Source organism: Somniosus microcephalus, chromosome 12 (assembly GCF_052327205.1).
Source record: "Somniosus microcephalus isolate GS21.2 chromosome 12, FLI_Smic_1.0, whole genome shotgun sequence".
Taxonomy (NCBI): domain Eukaryota; kingdom Metazoa; phylum Chordata; class Chondrichthyes; order Squaliformes; family Somniosidae; genus Somniosus; species Somniosus microcephalus.
Window position 1 is genome coordinate 108,957,052 of NC_140998.1, and position 19,906 is coordinate 108,976,957.

Below are 19,906 nucleotides of genomic sequence, written 5' to 3' on the forward strand. Positions count from 1 at the left end.
AGTGTGGTTCAGCTTCAGGCAGATGTTAGGGAGAGGGATGGAGTCAGTGGCAAGGGAATGGAGTTTGTGGCGGGGACCGAAAACAATGGCTTCGGTCTTCCCAATATTTAATTGGAGAATTTCTGCTCATCCGGTACTGGATGTCGGACAAGCAGTCTGACAATTGAGACCGCTGGGTGTCGTCAGCATACATATGGAAACTGATGCTGTGTTTTCGGATGATGTCGCCAAGCGGCAGCATGTAGATGAGAAATAGGTTGTGGGGGGAGGGGGGGGCAAAGATAAATCCTTGGGGGACACCAGATGTAACTATGCGGGAGCGGGAAGAGAAGCTATTGCAGGTGATTCTCTGACTATGATTAGATAGATAAGAATGGAACCAGGAGAGTGCAGTCCCACCCAGCTGGACGATGGTGGAGAAGTGTTGGAGAAGTATGGAGTGGTCACCCGTGTCAAAGGCTGCAGACAAGTTGAGAAGGGATAGGTTACCATTGTCACAGTCACAAAGGAGGTCATTTGTGACTTTGAAGAAAGCAGTTTCAGTACCGTGGCAGGGGCGGAAACCTGATTGGAGGGATTCAAACATGGAGTTCCGAGAAAGATGGGCACGGATTTGGGAGGCAGCAACATGTTCAAGGGCTTTGGAGAGGAAAGGAGGTTGGAGGTCGGGCGGTAGTTTGCAAGGACAGAGGGGTCAAGGGTTGGTTTTATGAGGAGAGGGATGATGATGGTAGATTTGAGGGAAAGGGGGGACAGTACCAGAGGAGAACGAACAGTTAACAATGTCAGCCAACAAGGGATCCAGAAAAGAAAGTTGGGTGGTCAGCAGTTTAGTGGAAATAGGGTCAAGGGAGCAGGAAGTGGGTCTCATGGACAAGATGAGTGTGGCGAGGTCATGAGGGGAGATTGGAGAGAAACTGGAGAAAGATGCGAGTTCAGGGCTAGGACGGGGGGAAACTTAGAGGAAGTTTGGCCTGGTGGGCTATGGGAAGAAAGGGAAGTGGCAGAGGCAGCTGAACAGATGGTCTCAATCTTAGAGACAATGACATCCATGAGCTCCTCACATTTGTTGTTGGAGGGGAGGGTGGAGGACAGGGGAAAGGGATTTAAGACGGTTAGCAGTAGCGAATAGAAGCTGGGGTTTATCTTTGCATCCCAGAAGGATTCTGGAATAATGAGCAATTTTAGCTGACGAGCACAGGCCCAGTAATGCTTTGTGTGGTCCAGCCAGATTTGGCAGTGAATGGCTAAACCAGTTGTCTGCCATAACCGTTCAAGTCTGCGTGCCTTGGACTTAAGGGATCAAAGATGAGGGCCGTACCAGGGGGAACGGCCAAGGTGAGAGAAATTAATGGTTTTAATAGGGACTAGGGCATCAAAGGTGGTGGCGAGGGTATGGTTGAGCAGATCGGTAGCTGCAGAAATGTCGTGGTGAATGGATGGACAGTTGGGATTTCGTAAGTGCAGTTGTAAGAGTTGAGAGTTTTTTCCAGTGGCAGACACAGAAGGAAGTAGGGTTGGGGGGTGTGGGTGGGGAGCGATATGAGGAAGTGGTCAGAGGTGGCCTCATCTGTGATTGACATGATGGGAGTAGCAAGGCCACAAGAGATGGCAAGGTCGAGAGGGTGGCAGTGAATATGGGTTGGGGAATTTACATGGAGGTAGAGATTAAGGGAGGATAGGAGGGTAGTGAACTCAGGAGAGAGAGCATGATGAATTGAGATGGAGGTTGAAATCACAGAGGATGAGAAGTTGCTCAGTGCAGAGGCTGAGGGAGGAAAGTAGTGAAGATATCTCGGTAATAAAACTTTTATGGTACTTGGGTGGACGGTAGAGAACGAGAATTTTAAATGAGAGGTGAAAGGGGTGGAAAAGGCGAGATGCTCAAAGGGGGGGGAAAGTGCCAGAGCAGTAGGGGGACAGACCAAGCTGTGATTTGGTGAGGAGAGCCACACCGCCACCACGGCAGTCTGAGCGGGGCAAGTGGTGGAAGGTGTAGCCAGGCAGGGAGGCTTCATTTAAGGGTAAAGGTTCATCATTCCTCAACCAAGTTTCCGTCAGGGCCATGATGTCGATGCAGTCATCCACGATGAACTCGTGAATGGCAAGGGCCTTGTTCAAAAGTGAACGGACATTCTGGAGGAAGATGCAGAGGGTCGGTGATGGCTGATCTGCTGTCAGCGTCCGCAGGGTCAGCGCTGGGAGGGGCGAGTTGGATGGGGAGGAGATTGGCAAGATTAATCCCAAGTGGGCGCGCGGAGCGGGAAGGTTGGCGAGAGAGTAGGATGGGACAGGTGGGGCTGCTGCTTGTAAGAAGGCAGCGACAAGTGCCTCGATGGGCACTTTGTAGGATGCCAAGAGAGGCACAGAAGAAAGCTGTAGGTTTATCCAAGAGGGAGTCAAGCCTAGGACGGCGGCAGGAGGGTAGGTAGGTCGAAGAGTAATGAAGGATTGGGGTAGGGATTTGGGAGGGCATAGTATCAGAGAGGAGAGATGAAAGGAGGCACGATGACAGGAGAGCGTGGTCAGGGAGGGATAGAGAGAAAAGGAAAATGGGGTGAAAAAGTGGAAAAAGAAATGGACGACTCAGGTCCGAAGCGGCAGCTAAGTGTGTACGCGAATGGACACAGGGAAAATCTCAGATTACATTGGCCTGCTTATGTAGTAATTCATGGGATACGTATTTCCTGGTAGCAGGGAATAGGTTGGAGACAATAGTAGGGAGACCAGGGTCAAAGTCAGAGGTCCCATGGGGGGACAAAGCATCGACAAACCACTGTCCAAAGCAGGCGAGTGAAGTCCAGAAGCTATTTGAAAGGTAGAGTTCGAGGATGGAGGTTTTTGCCATAGGAATGAGTGTTGGTAGCGGTGCAGAAAGGTGCAAAAGACCAAAAAGAAATATTAAATTGCCTGACCATTTTCTTCTGGGCAAAAAAAAGGGGGGGGGGTGGAAAAGAGAACAGATTATATATTCAGATGTGATGTAGCTTCGAGTAATACATTTTATAATTTCTGAATAACTAGCTGATTTAGTTCTAGTTAGAGGTTTAGAATACAAAATAATTGTATTTGATCCTATTGATTAGAACAATACTGGATGCTACCACTAGCTGGGCAAGAAAGATGCCTTCATTCCAACAGCACACTTGACACTATAAAGAGAATGAGAAGACAGACACTGCACACTGAAACATAAAAGATTCTGGGATTGACAGGATAGGTGCCGAGAGATTGTTTCCCCTGGCTGGAATCTAGAACTAGGGGACATTGTCTCAGGATAAGGGGTCGGCCATTTAAGACTGAGGTGAGGATGAATTGCTTTACTCAGGAGGTTTGTGAATCTCTAGAATTCTCTACCCCAAAGGGCTGTGAATGTGCAGTCGTTGAGTATATTCAAGGCCGAATAGATGGATTTTTGGACTCTAGGGGAATCAAGGGATATGGGGATCGGGCGGGAAAGTGGAGTTGAGGTCAAAGATCAGCCATGATCTTATTGAATGGCGGAGCAGGCTCGAAGGGCCATATGGCCTACTCCTGCTCCCATTTCTTATGTTCATATGAACACAGTGGGGGTCCTCTGAATGACCTAAATATACAGTAGACTGGTTGAGGGCAGGCAAAAAATCATTTGGGGGGGGGGGGGTGGAGGAGGAGGAAGAAAAACAGGAAGAGCGATCGCCATCTGAGGGGCCAGACAGGCCCAAGGTAGCTCAGAACATGTTGCACTGTATCCTCTCTACCTCAATACTAATATACATCAGCTCCCTCCCACAGTGCTAATATACTACCGCCTTCACAACATTTACAGACCCGACCCCACCTTCAATGCCTCTGGCCAGTTTTGCTGGACCCACCAGGTCACCGCTCACTAATGCTTCCACAACACAAAACTGCCTCTCCACCACTACCTCATGGGCTAGTACTCCTAATGCTCACCAATCCCAACCCCTCCGTTCCACAACCCCCAGCATACCAGGGGACCATCCCTGCTAGATTTCAGGAACACTACCCTGGCCAATGCTCTCAGACCCTGGAACCCACTTGCCCAGTATGCCCACACTCAGACAGTCTTCCAAAGTTACACCCAAAGACCACCTCTCCCCCAGTGCTTCCAGAGCCCAGCATTTCTCCCCCCCCCCCCCCCCAAAACCCCCTCGGCCTACCAAAGTCAGTTGACATCTCCAATAAACCCAGAGAAAATGTCTTCATAAACCAGCATCCTCTTCTCCCGTCACCCTCCACCTCCTGTGCTGATGAACCCAGGGACCTCCCCTTATACTCCTAGGCCCCAGCAGCCAGCCCTACCCCCATAGTGTCCCAGACCCCAGGGAGCACCCAGTAAACCAAATCTCTCATTCCACCTTCAGTGCAACCAAACCAGAAATTAATCTATGACACTGACACACCTAAATCTCTCCCAATCCTACCAATGTCCAGCACCTACCCCTTGACTGCTGCTAAACCCAATATGCCTACCTCCAATCTGCAAATGTTTCCTATCATCTTCCTGTGTATCCTGGGATTTCCAGAGATATAAATTATATCCATAGCTAAAGTAACATACAATAATCAAAGCCACTGATTTAGTTTTCACAGAAAAGTAAAAGAATTCCAGAATTTGATCCTCAAAAGCATAAGATCCCATAACAACAGAATTTGATCTATTCAGTTACTTTAAATGATCATACATGGTTTGCTACATGGCATAATATTCCGATTGGAATTAACAGCATAACCTCCAACTCACTGAACAGCAAGAAAGATCCTCAATTATGTGGCAAGACTAGAGAAACTGGGATTGTTCTCCTTCGAGCAGAGAAGGTTAAGGGGAGATTTGATAGAGCTATTCAAAATCATGAGGGGTCTGGACGGAGTAGATAGAGAGAAACTGTTTTCAGTGGCAGAAGGGTCAGTAACCAGAGGAGACAGATTTATGGCGATTGGCAAAGTAATCAGAGGCGACATGAAGGATTTTTTTTTTTTTTTTTTTATAAATAGAGTTATGATGATCTGGAATGCACTAGCAGGTGGTGGAAGCAGATTCAATAACTTTCAAAAGAGAATTGGTTAAATACTTGGAGAAATTTTGCAGGGCTTATAAGGGAAGAGCAGGGGAGTGGGACTAATTGACTAGCTCGTTCAAAGAGTTGGCACAGATGGGATGGGCCGAATGGCTTACTTCTGTGCTGTGTCATTCTATGATTCTAATTAGAATAGTAGCCTAGATTTTGGATTGGAGTTATTTCAAAGATGTTAGCAAACCATTTAATTTTAAATTGGTTACTATCTGTGCTTAAATAACACCAATGTAGGCCCATACACCCGACATGAATTCGCTGTCACACTGTCCTGCCACACCAATTGTCATGGTGGTGACAGAAAAAGATGTTTAAAGAGATCGTTGGCAGTGGAGAAAAGAAGTCGAGGGTTATCTTCCCATTCCTAGTTTTAAATACTTGTGACATCTGAAATGTGATGACACACGAATACGTTTCTTTACTTAAAATTGTGGCTGAGGTGGTGGTTGTGGCCATGTTGGTTTTGCACAGCAGCTGCTATGGAGTGAGCAGAAGAAACAGACAAAATAGAAGAGGGAAAAGAAAAAAAATCAGAAAGGCAGCAGGAGGAAAGAGCAGGTACTAGAGAAAGGGAAGTGACAGGTCGAGTATGCAGGAAGAAGAGAGGCAGATAAGGAAATATATTGGTTATATATAAACCATTTCTATTACCTGTGTAGTCATCAAAAAAGGTTTAGAAATATTTCAAGTCAGTCAACTGCACACAGGTTAAACAAAATACACTCAAGGACAAGAGTGCTACACCATGTAATGCACAATATATGATGATTGTGCAATGAATGTGAAGTTTAAGGGCAAAAAGTCTAAGTCAACAGAGCTACAGGTCAGCATTTAATTGCTCTTGGACTGCAAGTCAGAATGCAGATGAAATGCCTGGCTTTCTTTCTCTCTTCTAAGCATGATGCCAACGTTATGTCTTAAGTCCTAGGCTACAGATATTCTGACTCCTGTATTGAAGTATTTTCTGTGAGTGAGAGATTTTTTTGTAGATGTTTGGTTTTATTTTGATATAGATATATCTAAATATAAATGTAATATGAACAAATCAGCTGCAAATACAAGTTTGACGTGATTGATAGTACATGTGTGCACATGTACTTGAGAGGAGCGGAGGTTGTTCTCCTTAGAGCAGAGAAGATTGAGAGGAGATTTGATAGAGCTGTTCAAAATCATGAGGGGTCTGGACAGAGTAGATAGAGAGAAACTGTTCCCATTGGCAGAAGGGTCGAGAACCAAAGGACACAGATTTAAGGTAATTGGCAGAAGGTCCAAAGGTGACATGAGGAAAAACCTTTTTACGCAGCGAGTGGTTAGGATCTGGAATGCATTGCCTGAAAGGGTGGTGGAGGCAGACTCAATCACAGCTTTCAAAAGGGAATTGGATAAGTAACTGAAGGGAAAAAATTTGCAGGGCTACAGGGAAAGGGCGGGGGAGTGGGACTAGCTGAAGTGATCTTGTAGAGAGCCGTACACGGGCTTGACGGGCCGAATTGCCTCCTTCTGTGCTGTAACCATTCTGATTCTATGTACCATTTTTATTATACTACTAGGTGATCTGCATGGCATTGCACAAGTGTAGTCTTTAGGCAAAGCAGGATTGGAGAGCAGGGAATAACTGGACCAAGGTGTGCAGCTGTAATTCAGTCCCCAATTTGAAATCAAATAATATGTCCTATTTTGTATAATATTTTAACTTCATATTATAGTTAAATAGTAATACATGTAGCAATTGGGGAAGCAAGTAAGTAGCATTGGAATTTCTCTGCTGTGCAGACTGAAGATCTGAGCGATGCAAAACTGAGGCACTATAGCATTACCGCCTAAGGGCATAATTACAGCATGACAAATTTACATAGGCAGTTTCCATTATAAATGTGGACATAGAAATTAATAATGGAAAATCTGACAAAAAGGAAGTAAGATTTTGTAGAAAGGAATCATGCACAGATGTAGGATTGTTGCGTTATTATTGATAACAGATCTCCTGTGGCCTTGCTTATTTTCAGTTCGGGGTTATGTAGTTCAAGTAGGGCTGTTGGAGAATGGAAATGGGAAAAACTACAGTGAAATAATTGAGAAAAGTATGTCAAAGGTCTGTCTGGAGTCAATTAAATTATTTTAAAAATTGTTTTACAAAATAAATGTTGGGGAAAATTACAACTCCGTTAAAATGAAGGTGGTGAAATACCCACTTTGTTCCTGCTCAGCAAGGATTTTACCTACCTGATTTATTGGGCATGATGCGCCCTCCTGAGTTAGAAAGGCAGCGCCTGCTCTGAAAGCAACAACCTGGTCAGAGCAACAAAGAGACCCTGTAATACAAGTTTAAAACAGAATTGCTCCTCCAGACCCTACGAGGCAAGGGTAGGCCTCCCCTGATCAGACCCCCCTTCCCACCCTGAATCCTGGCACAAACAGAGATTCCCTGAAGGAAGAGGAAAAGTTGATTTTAATATTTAACTCAACATCTTTATTTAAATTCCTTAGTGTATGAATAGGTGAAAAAATTATACCCCTCTCTCCACTGATCATGCCTTTGATTATTCATACATTGTGGTTATTTATTTGAGAATCTACACAAATGGACACTAGTTCCACAGGGCAAGGTGAAAACTGCAGCTTGCATCATGGATTGTTTTTTCTCTCACGATAGAATTTGTCGCCATGGGAGCCATAATTCTCCAGTGCCTTCTAGCTGGCTGCCATCCGATGTGGATCGTTCTGGTGTATTCATATTTGAGGAGAACTTCTTTCAGGCAGTTCTAACATTGATTAACCAATTTTATTGGTGACCTTTTTCAGAATGCCACAATTTAATTTGTGTTCATGTTCTAAATGTTATTCTAGGGGTATACAATTATCTTTTATACATAATCTCAATCTTCCTCACATATAGATATGCATCCTTGCCATCAAAGGTTAGCTTAAACAACTTTTTCCCCCCAATCATTTTGAAAAATTCTGCTTACTGTCTCAGTCCCAGTTGTTGGAGATTTCCTTCAGATTTATACCGATGTATTCTGAAAATGTTTCCACAGTGCATACACTCAGACAGTGACATTGGAGGCACATATAGTTTCCGGGAGATCTAGTTAAACCTGTTCAAATGCCAATAATAGCTATAGGAAGAATGAAGCCCCTGGCTTTTCAACTCAAGCCCTAAGCTTTTCAAAGAGACTGAAGCTTCCAAACAAAAACTTTAATGAAGAGATTCACAGGCACAAAAAGCAATATAAATACTTTAAGCATATAGTATTCCTCTTGTACTTTATGTCCCTATTTATAAAACCCAAAATGTACTTACAGCACAGGTTTTACATAAGGACATAGGAATTTGTAATAAATAATGCTGACAAAGGGTGCACAGACATAAGGTTTTTAATATACTATAGATCCTAATAGATACATGTGGAAGAACCAAACTAAAACTGCACATTTTTCATGGTACTGAAGGATTAGTCTACCGTACTCATGGCTTTCAACAAATTTAAAAAATATTCCCTCCTCTCCCAAAGTAGCCAATTCATGCTGGGGTAGAATTCCACAAATGCCAGTCGTCCTCTGGTAATTTGCCCAAGTGGCCATTTTTCTTATAAGAGCCTAAACTGTGAGCGTTGCAGGTTATTGAAGCATAGGACATAACAGTCAGCCTGGCCCGGACCTCGCCTGACACTTTCCAGCAAGGCACACAGGTCACTGTATAATGATTAGGTGGCGGACACCTAGTTGATATCCCTGGCAAAGGGGCGCGGAGGCTAATTGTAGCATATTAACTGTGTTAGTGGTTCAGATCAGCTAACTCACCAGGGACTGGCAAACAAACCTGGGATCTTTTGGTATAAACCACCCCGTTACACTATTCTTTCAGCAACTGAGCCACTGGGGGATGTTAACCAATTCATTTTAGTCATTCATTCATACAAACAAAAAGCATAGCGAGGTAAAAATGGTTTCAACTTACTAAACAATAGTAATGAAGAGTTATCCCACTATCGTAGGTTTTCTTCTCGCCATATTTTTCAGGGCAGTCATCATTCCGTCGACAAAATGCACAGGCTACAAGAACAAACAAAATTCACAACCATCATCTTGAACTAAAATATAAACGACCACTTTTGGAATCTGAATAATTATGGCAAAGCCTTGGGTGCCCGCTGCCTGAAAAGGTTTCAAAAATCGGAAGGAAAGTGGCAACTAGGGATCAGGTGCAATAATAACTATCAATTTGGAACATTTTTTCTTCTTTCTGGCTTTGTTTTTCTGCCTGACTCTGTTGAGAGAGCAGTTATCTTTCTGCCAAGGCCAGTTTCGAATCACTATAATATAGGGCAGCGTCACTTTTGACGAGGGGAGCTCAATGGGCAAGCAGTATGGGAAAGTTTCCTTTCTATTTGTATTACAAATACCTCTCTCTCTCAACCTACAGTGGTCACAACAACTTGTATTTATATAGCACCTTTGACGTAGTAAAACGTCCCAAGGCACTTCACAGGAGTATTACAAGACAAAAAAATTGACACCGAGCCACATAAGAAATTAGGGCAGGGTCAAAGAGGTAGGTTTTAAGGAGCATCTTAAAAGGAGGAAAGAGAGGCGGAGAGGTTTAGGGAGGGAATTCCAGAGCTTAAGGCCTAGGCAACAGAAAGCACGGCCACCAAAGGTTGAGTGATTATAATCAGGGATGCTCAAGAGGGCAGAATTTGAGGTGCGCTGATATCTCAGGGGGTTGCAGGGCTGAAGGAGATTACAGTGACAGGGAGTGGCGAGACCATGGAGGGATTTGAAAACAAGGATGAGAATTTTGAAAATCGGGGCGTTGCTTAACCGGGAACCAAAGTAGATCAGCAAGCACAGGGGTGATGGGTGAACTGTACTTGGTGCGAGTTAGGACACGAGCAGCCGAGCTTTGGATGACCTCAAGTTTACATAGGGTAGAATGTAGGCGGCCAGCCAGGAGTGCGTTGGAATAGTCCAGTCCAGAGGTAACAAAGGCATGGATGAGGGTTTCAGCAGCGGATGAGCCAAGGCAGGGGCGGAGACGGGCAATCTTAGTTGTGCCACGGATGTGTGGTCAGAAGTTCATTTCAGGGTCAAATATGACACCAAAGTTGCGAACAGTCTGGTTCATCCTCAGACAGATGCTAGGGAGAAGGATGGAGTCGGTGGCAAGGGAACGGAGTTTGTGACGGGGCCGGAAGACAATGGCTTCGGTGTCCCCAATATTTAATTGGAGAACATTTCTGCTTATCCAGAACTGGATGTCGAACAAGCAATTTAGAGACCGTGGAGGTGTTGAGAAAAGTGGCAGTGAGGTAGAGCTGGGTATCATCAGCGTACATGTGGAAACTGATGCTGTGTTTTCGGATGATGTCGCCAAGGGGCAGCATATAGATGCGAAATAGGCGGGGGCCAAAGATAAAACCTTGGTGGACCCCAGAGGTAACGATGCGGGAGTGAGAAGAGAAGCCATTGCAGGTGATTTTCTGGCTATGATTAGATAGATAAGAATGGAACCTGGCAAGTGCAGTCCCACCCAGCTGGACGATGCGAGTGGTCAACTGGGTCAAAAGCTGCAGATAGGTCGAGAAGGACGAGGAGGGATAGTTTACCTTTGTCAGTCACAAAGGATGTCATTTGAAACTTTGATAAGCCGTTTCGGTACTGTGGCAAGGGCGGAAACTGGATTGGAGGGATTCAAACATGGAGTTCCATGAAAAATGGGTACTGATTTGGGAGGCAACAACACGTTCAAGAACTTGAGAGGAAAGGGAGGTTGGAGATGGGGGCGGTAGTTTGCAAGGACGGAGGGGGTCAAGGGTTGTGTTTTTTTTTTTTTTTTTGAAGAGAGGGGTGATGATGACAGATTTGAAGGAGAGGGGGACAGTACCTGAGGAGAGCGAACCAGTATCAATGTCAGCTAACATGGGAGCTAGAAAAGGAAGTTGGGTGGTCAGCAGTTTGGCGGGAATAGGGTCGAGGGAGCAGGAAGTGGGTCTCATGGACAAGATGAGCGTGGAGAGGAGATCGGAGAGAAACTGGAGAAAGATGAGAGTTCAGGGCTAAGGCAGGGGGAACCTTGGAGGAAGTTTGGCCCAGTGGGCTATGGGAAGGAAGGGAAGTGGCAGAGGCAGCTGAACAGATAGTTTCCACCTTAGAGACAAAAAAGTCCATGAGCACCTCGCACTTGTTGGAGGAGAGTGTGGAGTAGACAGGGGAGAGGGGTTTAAGAAGACGGTTAGCAGTAGAAAATAGTAGCCAGGGGTTATCGTTGCATTCCAGAATGATCCTGGAATAGTGAGCAGTTTTGGCAGACAAGAGCAGGCGCGCTAGACGGGAAGGTCAGTGAGAGAGTAGGATGGGACACTTGGGGTTGCTACTCATGAGGAGACAGCGACGAGCGTCATGGTGGGCCCTTCGGAGGATGCCAAGAGAGGCACAGAGGGAAGCTGTAGGCTTATTTAAGAGGGAGTCAAGCCTGGGACAGCGGCAGGAGAGTAGGAAGGTTGAAGAGTAATGAAGGGTTGGCATAGGGATTTGGGAGGGTAGAGTATCCGAGAGAAGAGATGAGATGAGATGAAGGGCGGCATGACGAGAAGAGATACCGGGATAGAGAGGAAAGAAAGGGAGGGGAAAGTGGAAATAGAAGTGAATGGCTCGGGTCTGGAGCGACAGCCAAAATGCACACGCGAATCGACACAGGGAAAAACTCAAGTTAGAGGCCTGGTTATGTAGCAATTATAGGGATGCATATTTCCTGGTAGTAGCAGAAAACAAAGGTATCGTTACTGATGTACAACAGGCCATGTGTAATGTTCACCAAGATATGTTGGGTCTTGATGCACTTCATGAGCCTAGAAGCAACTGTGCAACGTTGTTACTTGTCACCATTAAGAATGTGCGTAAGCAGAACCAAAAAGACTGCCCATTCCATTTTAGTTATACTAGTAAAGATAGTAGGACACATGCTTTCAACTCTGACATGCGAGTGCCCCTACAGGAAGAGGAACAAAGTAAAAAGGATATTAGTGCGTTTGTGTATTCGTTCAGAGTAGACACAAATTTACTCTAAATTTTCTGAGCTTTTCATAGGCAAAGTAAAAATCAGAAATCTGTAAACTAATCTAAAAAAAAACATGTTAATACTTGGATGGAGTGATCACCAGAGCTCCCCTGATGGGTCAGAGATTATCCAGCAAGTAGCATGAACTATACAGACTTGGAAGATCCCATGTTCAAACCCTGGTCTTTGCTGAGTCAACTGAAGTGAACTACAGTGGCAGTAGGTGCCTCTGGGTTAAGGGAAAAATCAGCATGCATCTGGTTCCTGATCACTACTACTGGAAGTAATCATTCATGGACATCAGGCTTGGGCTTGATTGGAACAAAAACAGAAAATGTTGGAAACACTCAGCAAGCCAGGCACAGCATTTGTCGAGACAAGTCAACGTTTGAGGCCGTTCCCTAAATCGACTTGTTGCTTCACTCCACAGGTGCTGTGCTAGACTTGCTGAGTGTTTCCAGCATTTTCTGTTTTTGTTTCTTATTCCACCATCTGCAGTATTTTGTTTTCTTGAGCTCGATTGGGCTGGCCTGTAATACCCAGTATATTCAAATAATTTGCTAACATTCACGGTCAAGACCTACACATGAATAATGATCAATTGGGTGAGGTACTGAAGGGTGAATGGCACCTTGTGTGAGCAACCCTGTGGGAAAGTATTTAAGAGTAGTATTTGAGTGCTCATGCACTTCAGAGCAGAGGTAAACAAATGGAAGCGGAGTGTGGTACCCACATTCAGGTGGCATTAGGCCACTGTCCTTCCAATTACTTGGTAACATGAGTGTAGTACAAGAAAGCAATAATTCAAATGTGGTCAATAGCAAATGGACTCATGTCAGGGTATATATTTGGGTTAAAAAGAAACAAAAACTTTGTAAGAAATGAAACATCAAAATCAGAGCTAGTTCAGAGCAGCAAAAATACAAATTTTCCCTTACACCATAGCCAAAAAGTAGATATTTTCCAAAGAGGAAAAAGCGAGAAAACTGTCGAGAAAATCAGATAAATAACTGAAATAGGCTGAATCAAAATCACAAATTACATCCTCTAGGACTGTGACCATGGTGCACTATCCTTTCTCGTCCTACGATTTCTCTGCAGCCTTTGACATGGTCGAACACACCATTCTCTTCAAGTGCCTCTCCTCCACTATGCAACTCGGTGGGATTGCCCTCACTTCATTCCACTCTTACCTATTCAATTGTAGCCACAGCATTTCCAGCAATGGTTACACTACCCATTTCCACACCGTCACTTCTGGAGTCCGCCCCGCCCCAAGGGTCTATTCTTGGCTTCTGCTCTTCCTCAAGTTATATGAATAATGGCAGTGATGTTTTAATATTGAGTTCACACAAATAGTAGCTGGTTCACATGTGCATGTTACAATGCATAGGTAAACAAATGGAAGCGGAGTGTGGTACCCACATTCAGGTGGCATTAGGCCACTGTTCTTCCAATTACTTGGCAACATGAGTGTAGTACAAGAAAGCAATAATTCAAATGTGGTCAATAGCAAATGGACTCATGTCAGGGTATATATTTGGGTTAAAAAGAAACAAAAAAAAACTTTGTAAGAAATGAAACATCAAAATTATGATGATGATCCATACAAGCAACCAAGATGTTGCATTTTTGCTAATCAGCTAGAACTTAATCCAAATAATGCATTGTGCAGATGAGAGGAAAGATCACCCGACCGTGCTGTTCAATCTCCTCCACCACCACCACCATTTTTCAGATAAATAAATTCGATAAGACAGCAGATAAAATATCAGCAGTACTTACGAGGATTTTGTCTCCACAGCAGCTGCTGTTTTGACTTTGTGACAAAGTTAATTGTACCGTCTGACTTGGAGAACTTCCTAGATAAAAGTACATAAAAACATTTTAAGTAGAAGCAGAGAACAACAAATTGTCCAATTATCTGAATGCAAAATTCTCTCGAGGTTTCAGGTCTCCTTTTAAGCTGCCACAGGTGACAAATCAAAACCTACCTCTGACGAAGCTTTTGGTCCCAATATGTCGTGTGGCTCGGTATCAAGTTTTGTTTGGTAACACTCCTATGAAGCGCCTTGGAACATTTTACTGCATTAAAAGGTGCTATATAAATGCACGTTGTTGTTGATGTTCTAAATGCCCAAGTTCAATGTCACATACAGGAAAAGTTCTGATATCCGGCACCGACGGGACCGAGCTGCTGCCGATCTATCAAAACTTCCGGATAGACCAGCGCTAATGTTGAAGGATACGGAGGTTTTCATCTCCGTATCTGACAACAAACACTGTTGCTTAGCAACAGCTTGTAAACACTTGGCCCGTACCTTGGAAGCGTCTCTGAAGCTGTTGCTAAGCTACAGAGACGCTTTCCAGAACCTGACTGTTTAAAAATAAAAATGCTAGAAGAAAAAAAACCTAACCAAAACGGCTGCTGATTTCTGCCGTTAGATCGAGGTTTCCGGGCATACAACCTCCGGATAAACCAAAGTTTCCTGTACCAGGCTTATTCATCACCAGCTACTTCATTCATATGAGGAGCTTGATAAACAGGCATGCCTATCATGAGGATGATCCCCTTCAGGATACTCAGTGATAGGTTGGTATGAAGCAGAACTATCTTTTCCTTGTTTTGCAAAATTATGCTCATACTATGCCGAATTCTGGATCTCGCTCAACCCTCAGGTTGCAATGACCAAGGATCCAATTACCATACTTTGCACTGCAATTCAAGTAAAATCTCTATAGCTACCAATTTGAATATGGAAATATCACACACCAGACCCAGACTCATAGGCCAAGAATTATGCTTATTTACTAACAATGCAAATCAGAAGCAGGAAACCTAGCAATATTGTTGTAATACAATACATAGTTAATTTAAGCATCAATACATAGTTAATTTAAGCATCATCAATCAGCTATGACCATTTTTTTCTCAACAGAAAAGTTCTCTGCAGCCTTTTAAAATACTCTCCTGCGCAGAATTTTGTTTCTTTGAGGCACAGCTCTCTTTCTCCCCTTATAAAGACAAACATTTTGAAAATGGGACTCTGAATCTAACATGATTAAAGCAACAACACTGTTTTTGCCTGACAGAAGTGCAGAGCTAAACTGGACTTTTAAAAGGCAACAGCTAAATTATCCAATATATAGCGCTGAGTAAACTACAGTTTATCCATATTTTCAGGGGGTCGGCAATTGTCATTTTCATTTCAAGCAGCCTGCCCAAAATCCAACTCTACATCAAAAAAAGCCTTTATGTTAACTCTTGATCAATGTCAGCTCTCATCCTCCCTTTCAAGCATGGAAAAAGGAATAGCATCCATTTAACTTACCAAAGCTTTTTAAACTCAAAAAAATATATATACAGATACAAACCCAAGTCAACATTTTGATTTTTGCCACGCCTTAAACTGTTGAATTATATTGGCCAATTGTGCAAGACTGATAAACTGGGCTGTCAAACCATGCTTCAGTACTTAACTGAACTTCAGAGGAAGTTAAGCAGGTGTCCCAATTTTGGCCGTCCTTGACTATCCAGTTTCTCCATCAGATTTAGGGCTCCGTTTTTTTCTGGAGCACAACTCAGGTATTTTCATCTTTTCTATTGTGGCAAATGTATTATGTGCCAAAATTATTGCATCTTCTTCCAGTTAGAAGAGGGAAGCTTCGACTTCCAAAAGCAACTGGAAAAAACAGATTTCTCAACTTAAATCTGCTCACAAAGCAGGTCAAACGCCAGAGGTCCTGCGAGCCTTGCAGAAGATATAATGGGAATTATCTTCCCCTTTGATCTTGTGTAAAATTTTTCACAGATGGTCAGTACTATGAATCGTGCATTAAACTGGCTATGCTTTCCAGAATCTACATAAACCACCATCATTCTTGTGGTGAACTCAAGGAATGGCCAAATGGTTATTTAGCTTGAGATTAAACGTGGACTTCAACAGTTTTATTTTGCTATTAAGGTCACAATCTAGGATTGCTCCCAAGGCCATTTGTACCTACCTACTGGAGGAGGATCAGGCTGCGCTGGGTGAGCCGATGGCCATGGTGCAGTTGCTCCAGATTACTGGCCCCTTTCAGACTGGCAAGGCACTCGGCTTGATAGTCTCCCAGCTGAATGCTAAAGGAGGTTAACCCTAGCCCCAGAATGGAAGCCATTTCTTTTTTTTTTTAAAAAAGCTTCTCATCACTAATTCTAGATCGATTACTGGTGCTTCCCTTATCCAGTGGGTGCTGCGGGGGAGAAATGGCACAGATTTCGCTCCTAAATGCTCATTTTTTAATGGTATGTGGGCGTTGCTGGCAAGGCCAGCATTTATTGCCCATCCCAAATTGCCCTTGAAAGCCACCTGCTTGAACCGCTGCAGTCCGTGTGGCGAAGGTACTCCCACAGTGCTGTTAGGTCAGGAGTTCCAGGATTTAGGCCCAGCGACGATGAAGGATCGGCAATATACTTCTAAGTCAGGTGAGGGGAACTTAGAGGCGGTGGTGTTCCCATGCGTCTGTTGCCCTTGTCCTTCTAGGTGGAAGAGGTCGCGGGTTTGGGAGTTGCTGCAGTGCAACTTGTGGATGGTACACACTGCAGCCACGGTACACCGGCAGTGGAGGGAGTGAATGTTTAAGGTGGTGGATGGGGTGCCAATCAAGCGGGCTGCTTTGTCCTGGATGGTGTCGAGCTTCTTGTGTTGTTGCAGCTGCACTCATCCAGGCAAGCGGAGAATATTCCATCACACTCCTTACTTGTGCCTTGCAGATGGTGGAAAGGCTTTGGGGAGTCAGGAGGGGAGACACTCGCCACAAAATACGCAGCCTCTGACCTGCTCTTGTTGCCACAGTATTTATGTGGCTGGTCAAGTTAAGTTTCTGGTCAATGGTGATCCCCAGGATGTTGATGGTGGGGGATTCGGCAATGGTAATGCCATTGAATGTCAAGGGGAGGTGGTTAGACTCTCGCTTCTTTGTTGGAGATAATCATTGCCTGGCACTTCTGTGGCGCATATGTTACCTGCCACTTATCAGTCCAAGCCTGAACGTCATCCAGGTCTTGTTGCATGCAGGCATAGACTGCTTCATTATCGGAGGAGTTGTGAATGGCACTGAACACTGTGCAGTCATCAGCAAACATCCCCATTCCTGACCTTATGTTGGAGGGAAGGTCATTGATGAAGCAGCTGAAGGTGGTTGGGCCTAGGACACTGCCCTGAGGAACTCCTGCAGCGATGTCCTGGGGCTGTGATGATTGACCTTCAACCACCACAATCATCATCTTTTGTGCTAGGTATGACTCCAGCCAGTGGAGCGCGTCCCCCCCACCCCGATTCCCATTGACTTCAGTTTTACTGGGGCTCCTTGATGCCCCACTCGGTTTAATACTGCCTTGATGTCAAGGGCCGGCACGCTCACCTCTGGAATTCAGCTCCTTTGTCCATGTTTGGACCAAGGCTGTAATGAGGTCGGGAGCAGAGTGGTCTTGGCAGAACCCAAACAGGTCGCCTGTCACTTTAATTCTCCGCTTCACTCCCACTCTGATTTCTCTGTCCTCGGCCTATTACATTGTTCCAATGAAGCTCAACGTAAGCTCGAGGAACAGCACCTCATCTTTCGATTAGGCGCTTTACAGCCTTCCGGACTCAACATCGAGTTCAACAATTTCAGATAATAATCCCTGCCCCCATTTTTCATGCAGTATGATTTTGCCATTCCCATTTGCAACATTTTCACAGTATGTTCTTTCAATTCCTTCCTCCCCTCCTAAACCCGCCCCCCGTCTCTGCACCTGCTTAATATCTGTTACATTTCCAGCTTTTTCCAGTTCTGATGAAGGGTCCCAGACCCGAAACGTTAACTCTGTTTCTCTCTCCACGGATGTTGCCTGGCCTGCTGAGTATTTCAGCATTTTCTGTTGTTATTTCAAGAAATGTGTATATTAACACAAATCCTTAGTGGAAATGGGTATTTCACAACAGAATGGCTTCCCAAAGAAAAAAACCTGTCAGTTATGGGCTAGCTGCACAGAAACCAAGTTATTTATGACACAGCTAAGAAATGCAATATTCATAAAGGAATGTGAACTCTGGAAAGATAAGTTCACATCTGGATGTTATTATGGAACCACCAAAAATTTTGGTGAGGTTATACTCCAAGATGAATCCGAAGAACAAAAACACCACATGATGGGGCAGCCACACAGTATTTGTGTCTATACTTCAAATAATTCATCGTAGATGTAGATGGGACATGCAGGAGATGTAAAAAAAGCACTATATAAATCCAAGTTCTCTATTAAATAGCCTCAATCCAGGCAGTTGTATTTTCCAACACTTCCTGTTTACAGACCTTAGTTCTGATGTCAAATTTGTGTCACACTTGTGTCAACCTCCCTCCCTAAATTTCTATGTCTATTTTTATAACCAAGTGACTGCTGCCAACGACCGAAGCTGCGCAGAAGTGTATTGCGCATTAATCTGGAAGCTCCAATGACCAGGTGTTTTTAAAAAAAATATATAAATGAGCCCGCTCCCTTCCCTGCTCTCCCCCCCCCCACCGCCCCCCACCCCCGAAACAGCAGAGCCACTCCCTTCTAGGCTTTTTCTAACGAGCTCGCTCCCTTCCCGGTGAAGCAAACAACAAAAAAAGACACTGCATGCGCAACTACTGCAAATTCATTGGCAGCAGTCGCGTCCTTTTTATAATGGAAACTGCCAATGTAAACTTCCGAGATGCAATTAAGGCCTCCTGCCATTGGTGGCATTGTAGGGCCTCAGTTACGCATCTGTTCAGCCTGCATGGCAGACAAACCAACTACCTGTAACTATTTTTCTGTTTCCCAAACTGCCACAGGTTTTGCTATTTAACTCAATAAAATCACAAAGTATTACATGAAAATAAGGACAGAATGTATAACTTTAAAATGGAAAATGACTTGCATCCGCACTCTGGTACAATTATTCCTGCGCTCGAACAAGCCTCGCCCAAACATACTTTGTTTTGACGCTATAGGAAATCAACTAGTACATTAGCACAGCAAGCAGAAAATTGTAAATTATCCTAAGATTATTTCTATAAATTAAGACAGAAAATATTAAATTATGAGCGCATCTAAACCTCTCCATTAAATGATATTTTGAATTAGAATGTTGGGAGTGAATAATAAGGCTGTAATTTATTCTGGAGTTCAACTGACACAAGATACAACAAAGCCTCAATAAAATGAATACTGTTAGATCCGTGTGTTAATGGAGACACGGAATGCAGGAGTTGATTTAACAAGTGTTTACTGAACAAAGTCTGGAGGTGAACTAACTACACAAGACGCGACACAGGCTTATATACACCCGAGTGGTCACTACTGGTACTACAGTATATACACACACAAGGGCTTCAAAAACATAGTTCCTCTTAAAAAAAAAGGTACATACACTACAATTCCTCCCCTTTTAGATAAATAGTACATAACATTTTAAGTAATCATTAAATAACATTTTTACAAGAATAATATACACATTTGCTGAAGTTAATCAATTACAAATTCAGTCTCTCTGGAGGCTTCCTGACTCGGTCCGGATAACGCCTCGGTGGTGTAGTAGGTTCTTTTGGCAAGGTCGATTCGGCTTCAATGCCAGTGTCGGGTTCATCTAGTTCCAGTATCACCGGATCGGAGGTAGATACTATGGGTATCTCTGCTTCATCACTAGGCGTATAGAGTTGTGGTGTAGGTTGTCCTTTTTCGGATGACTGTGATCTGGTCAGCATGGCGCCTTATTAT

At 44.1% G+C, this 19,906-nt stretch overlaps 1 protein-coding gene across 1 annotated transcript in view; it reads right to left on the reverse strand.

The window, feature by feature from the left end:
- The window catches only part of g2e3 (G2/M-phase specific E3 ubiquitin protein ligase), a 105,596-nt gene that overhangs the window by 72,193 nt on the left and 13,497 nt on the right, over nt 1-19,906 (reverse strand). Inside the window, exons 2-3 of the mRNA XM_086003419.1 lie at nt 13,924-14,000; nt 9,040-9,134 (exon numbers count right to left, since the gene is read on the reverse strand). Coding sequence (XP_085859545.1) covers nt 9,040-9,134; nt 13,924-14,000 — 172 coding nt within the window. The remainder of the gene's footprint in view (nt 1-9,039; nt 9,135-13,923; nt 14,001-19,906) is intronic.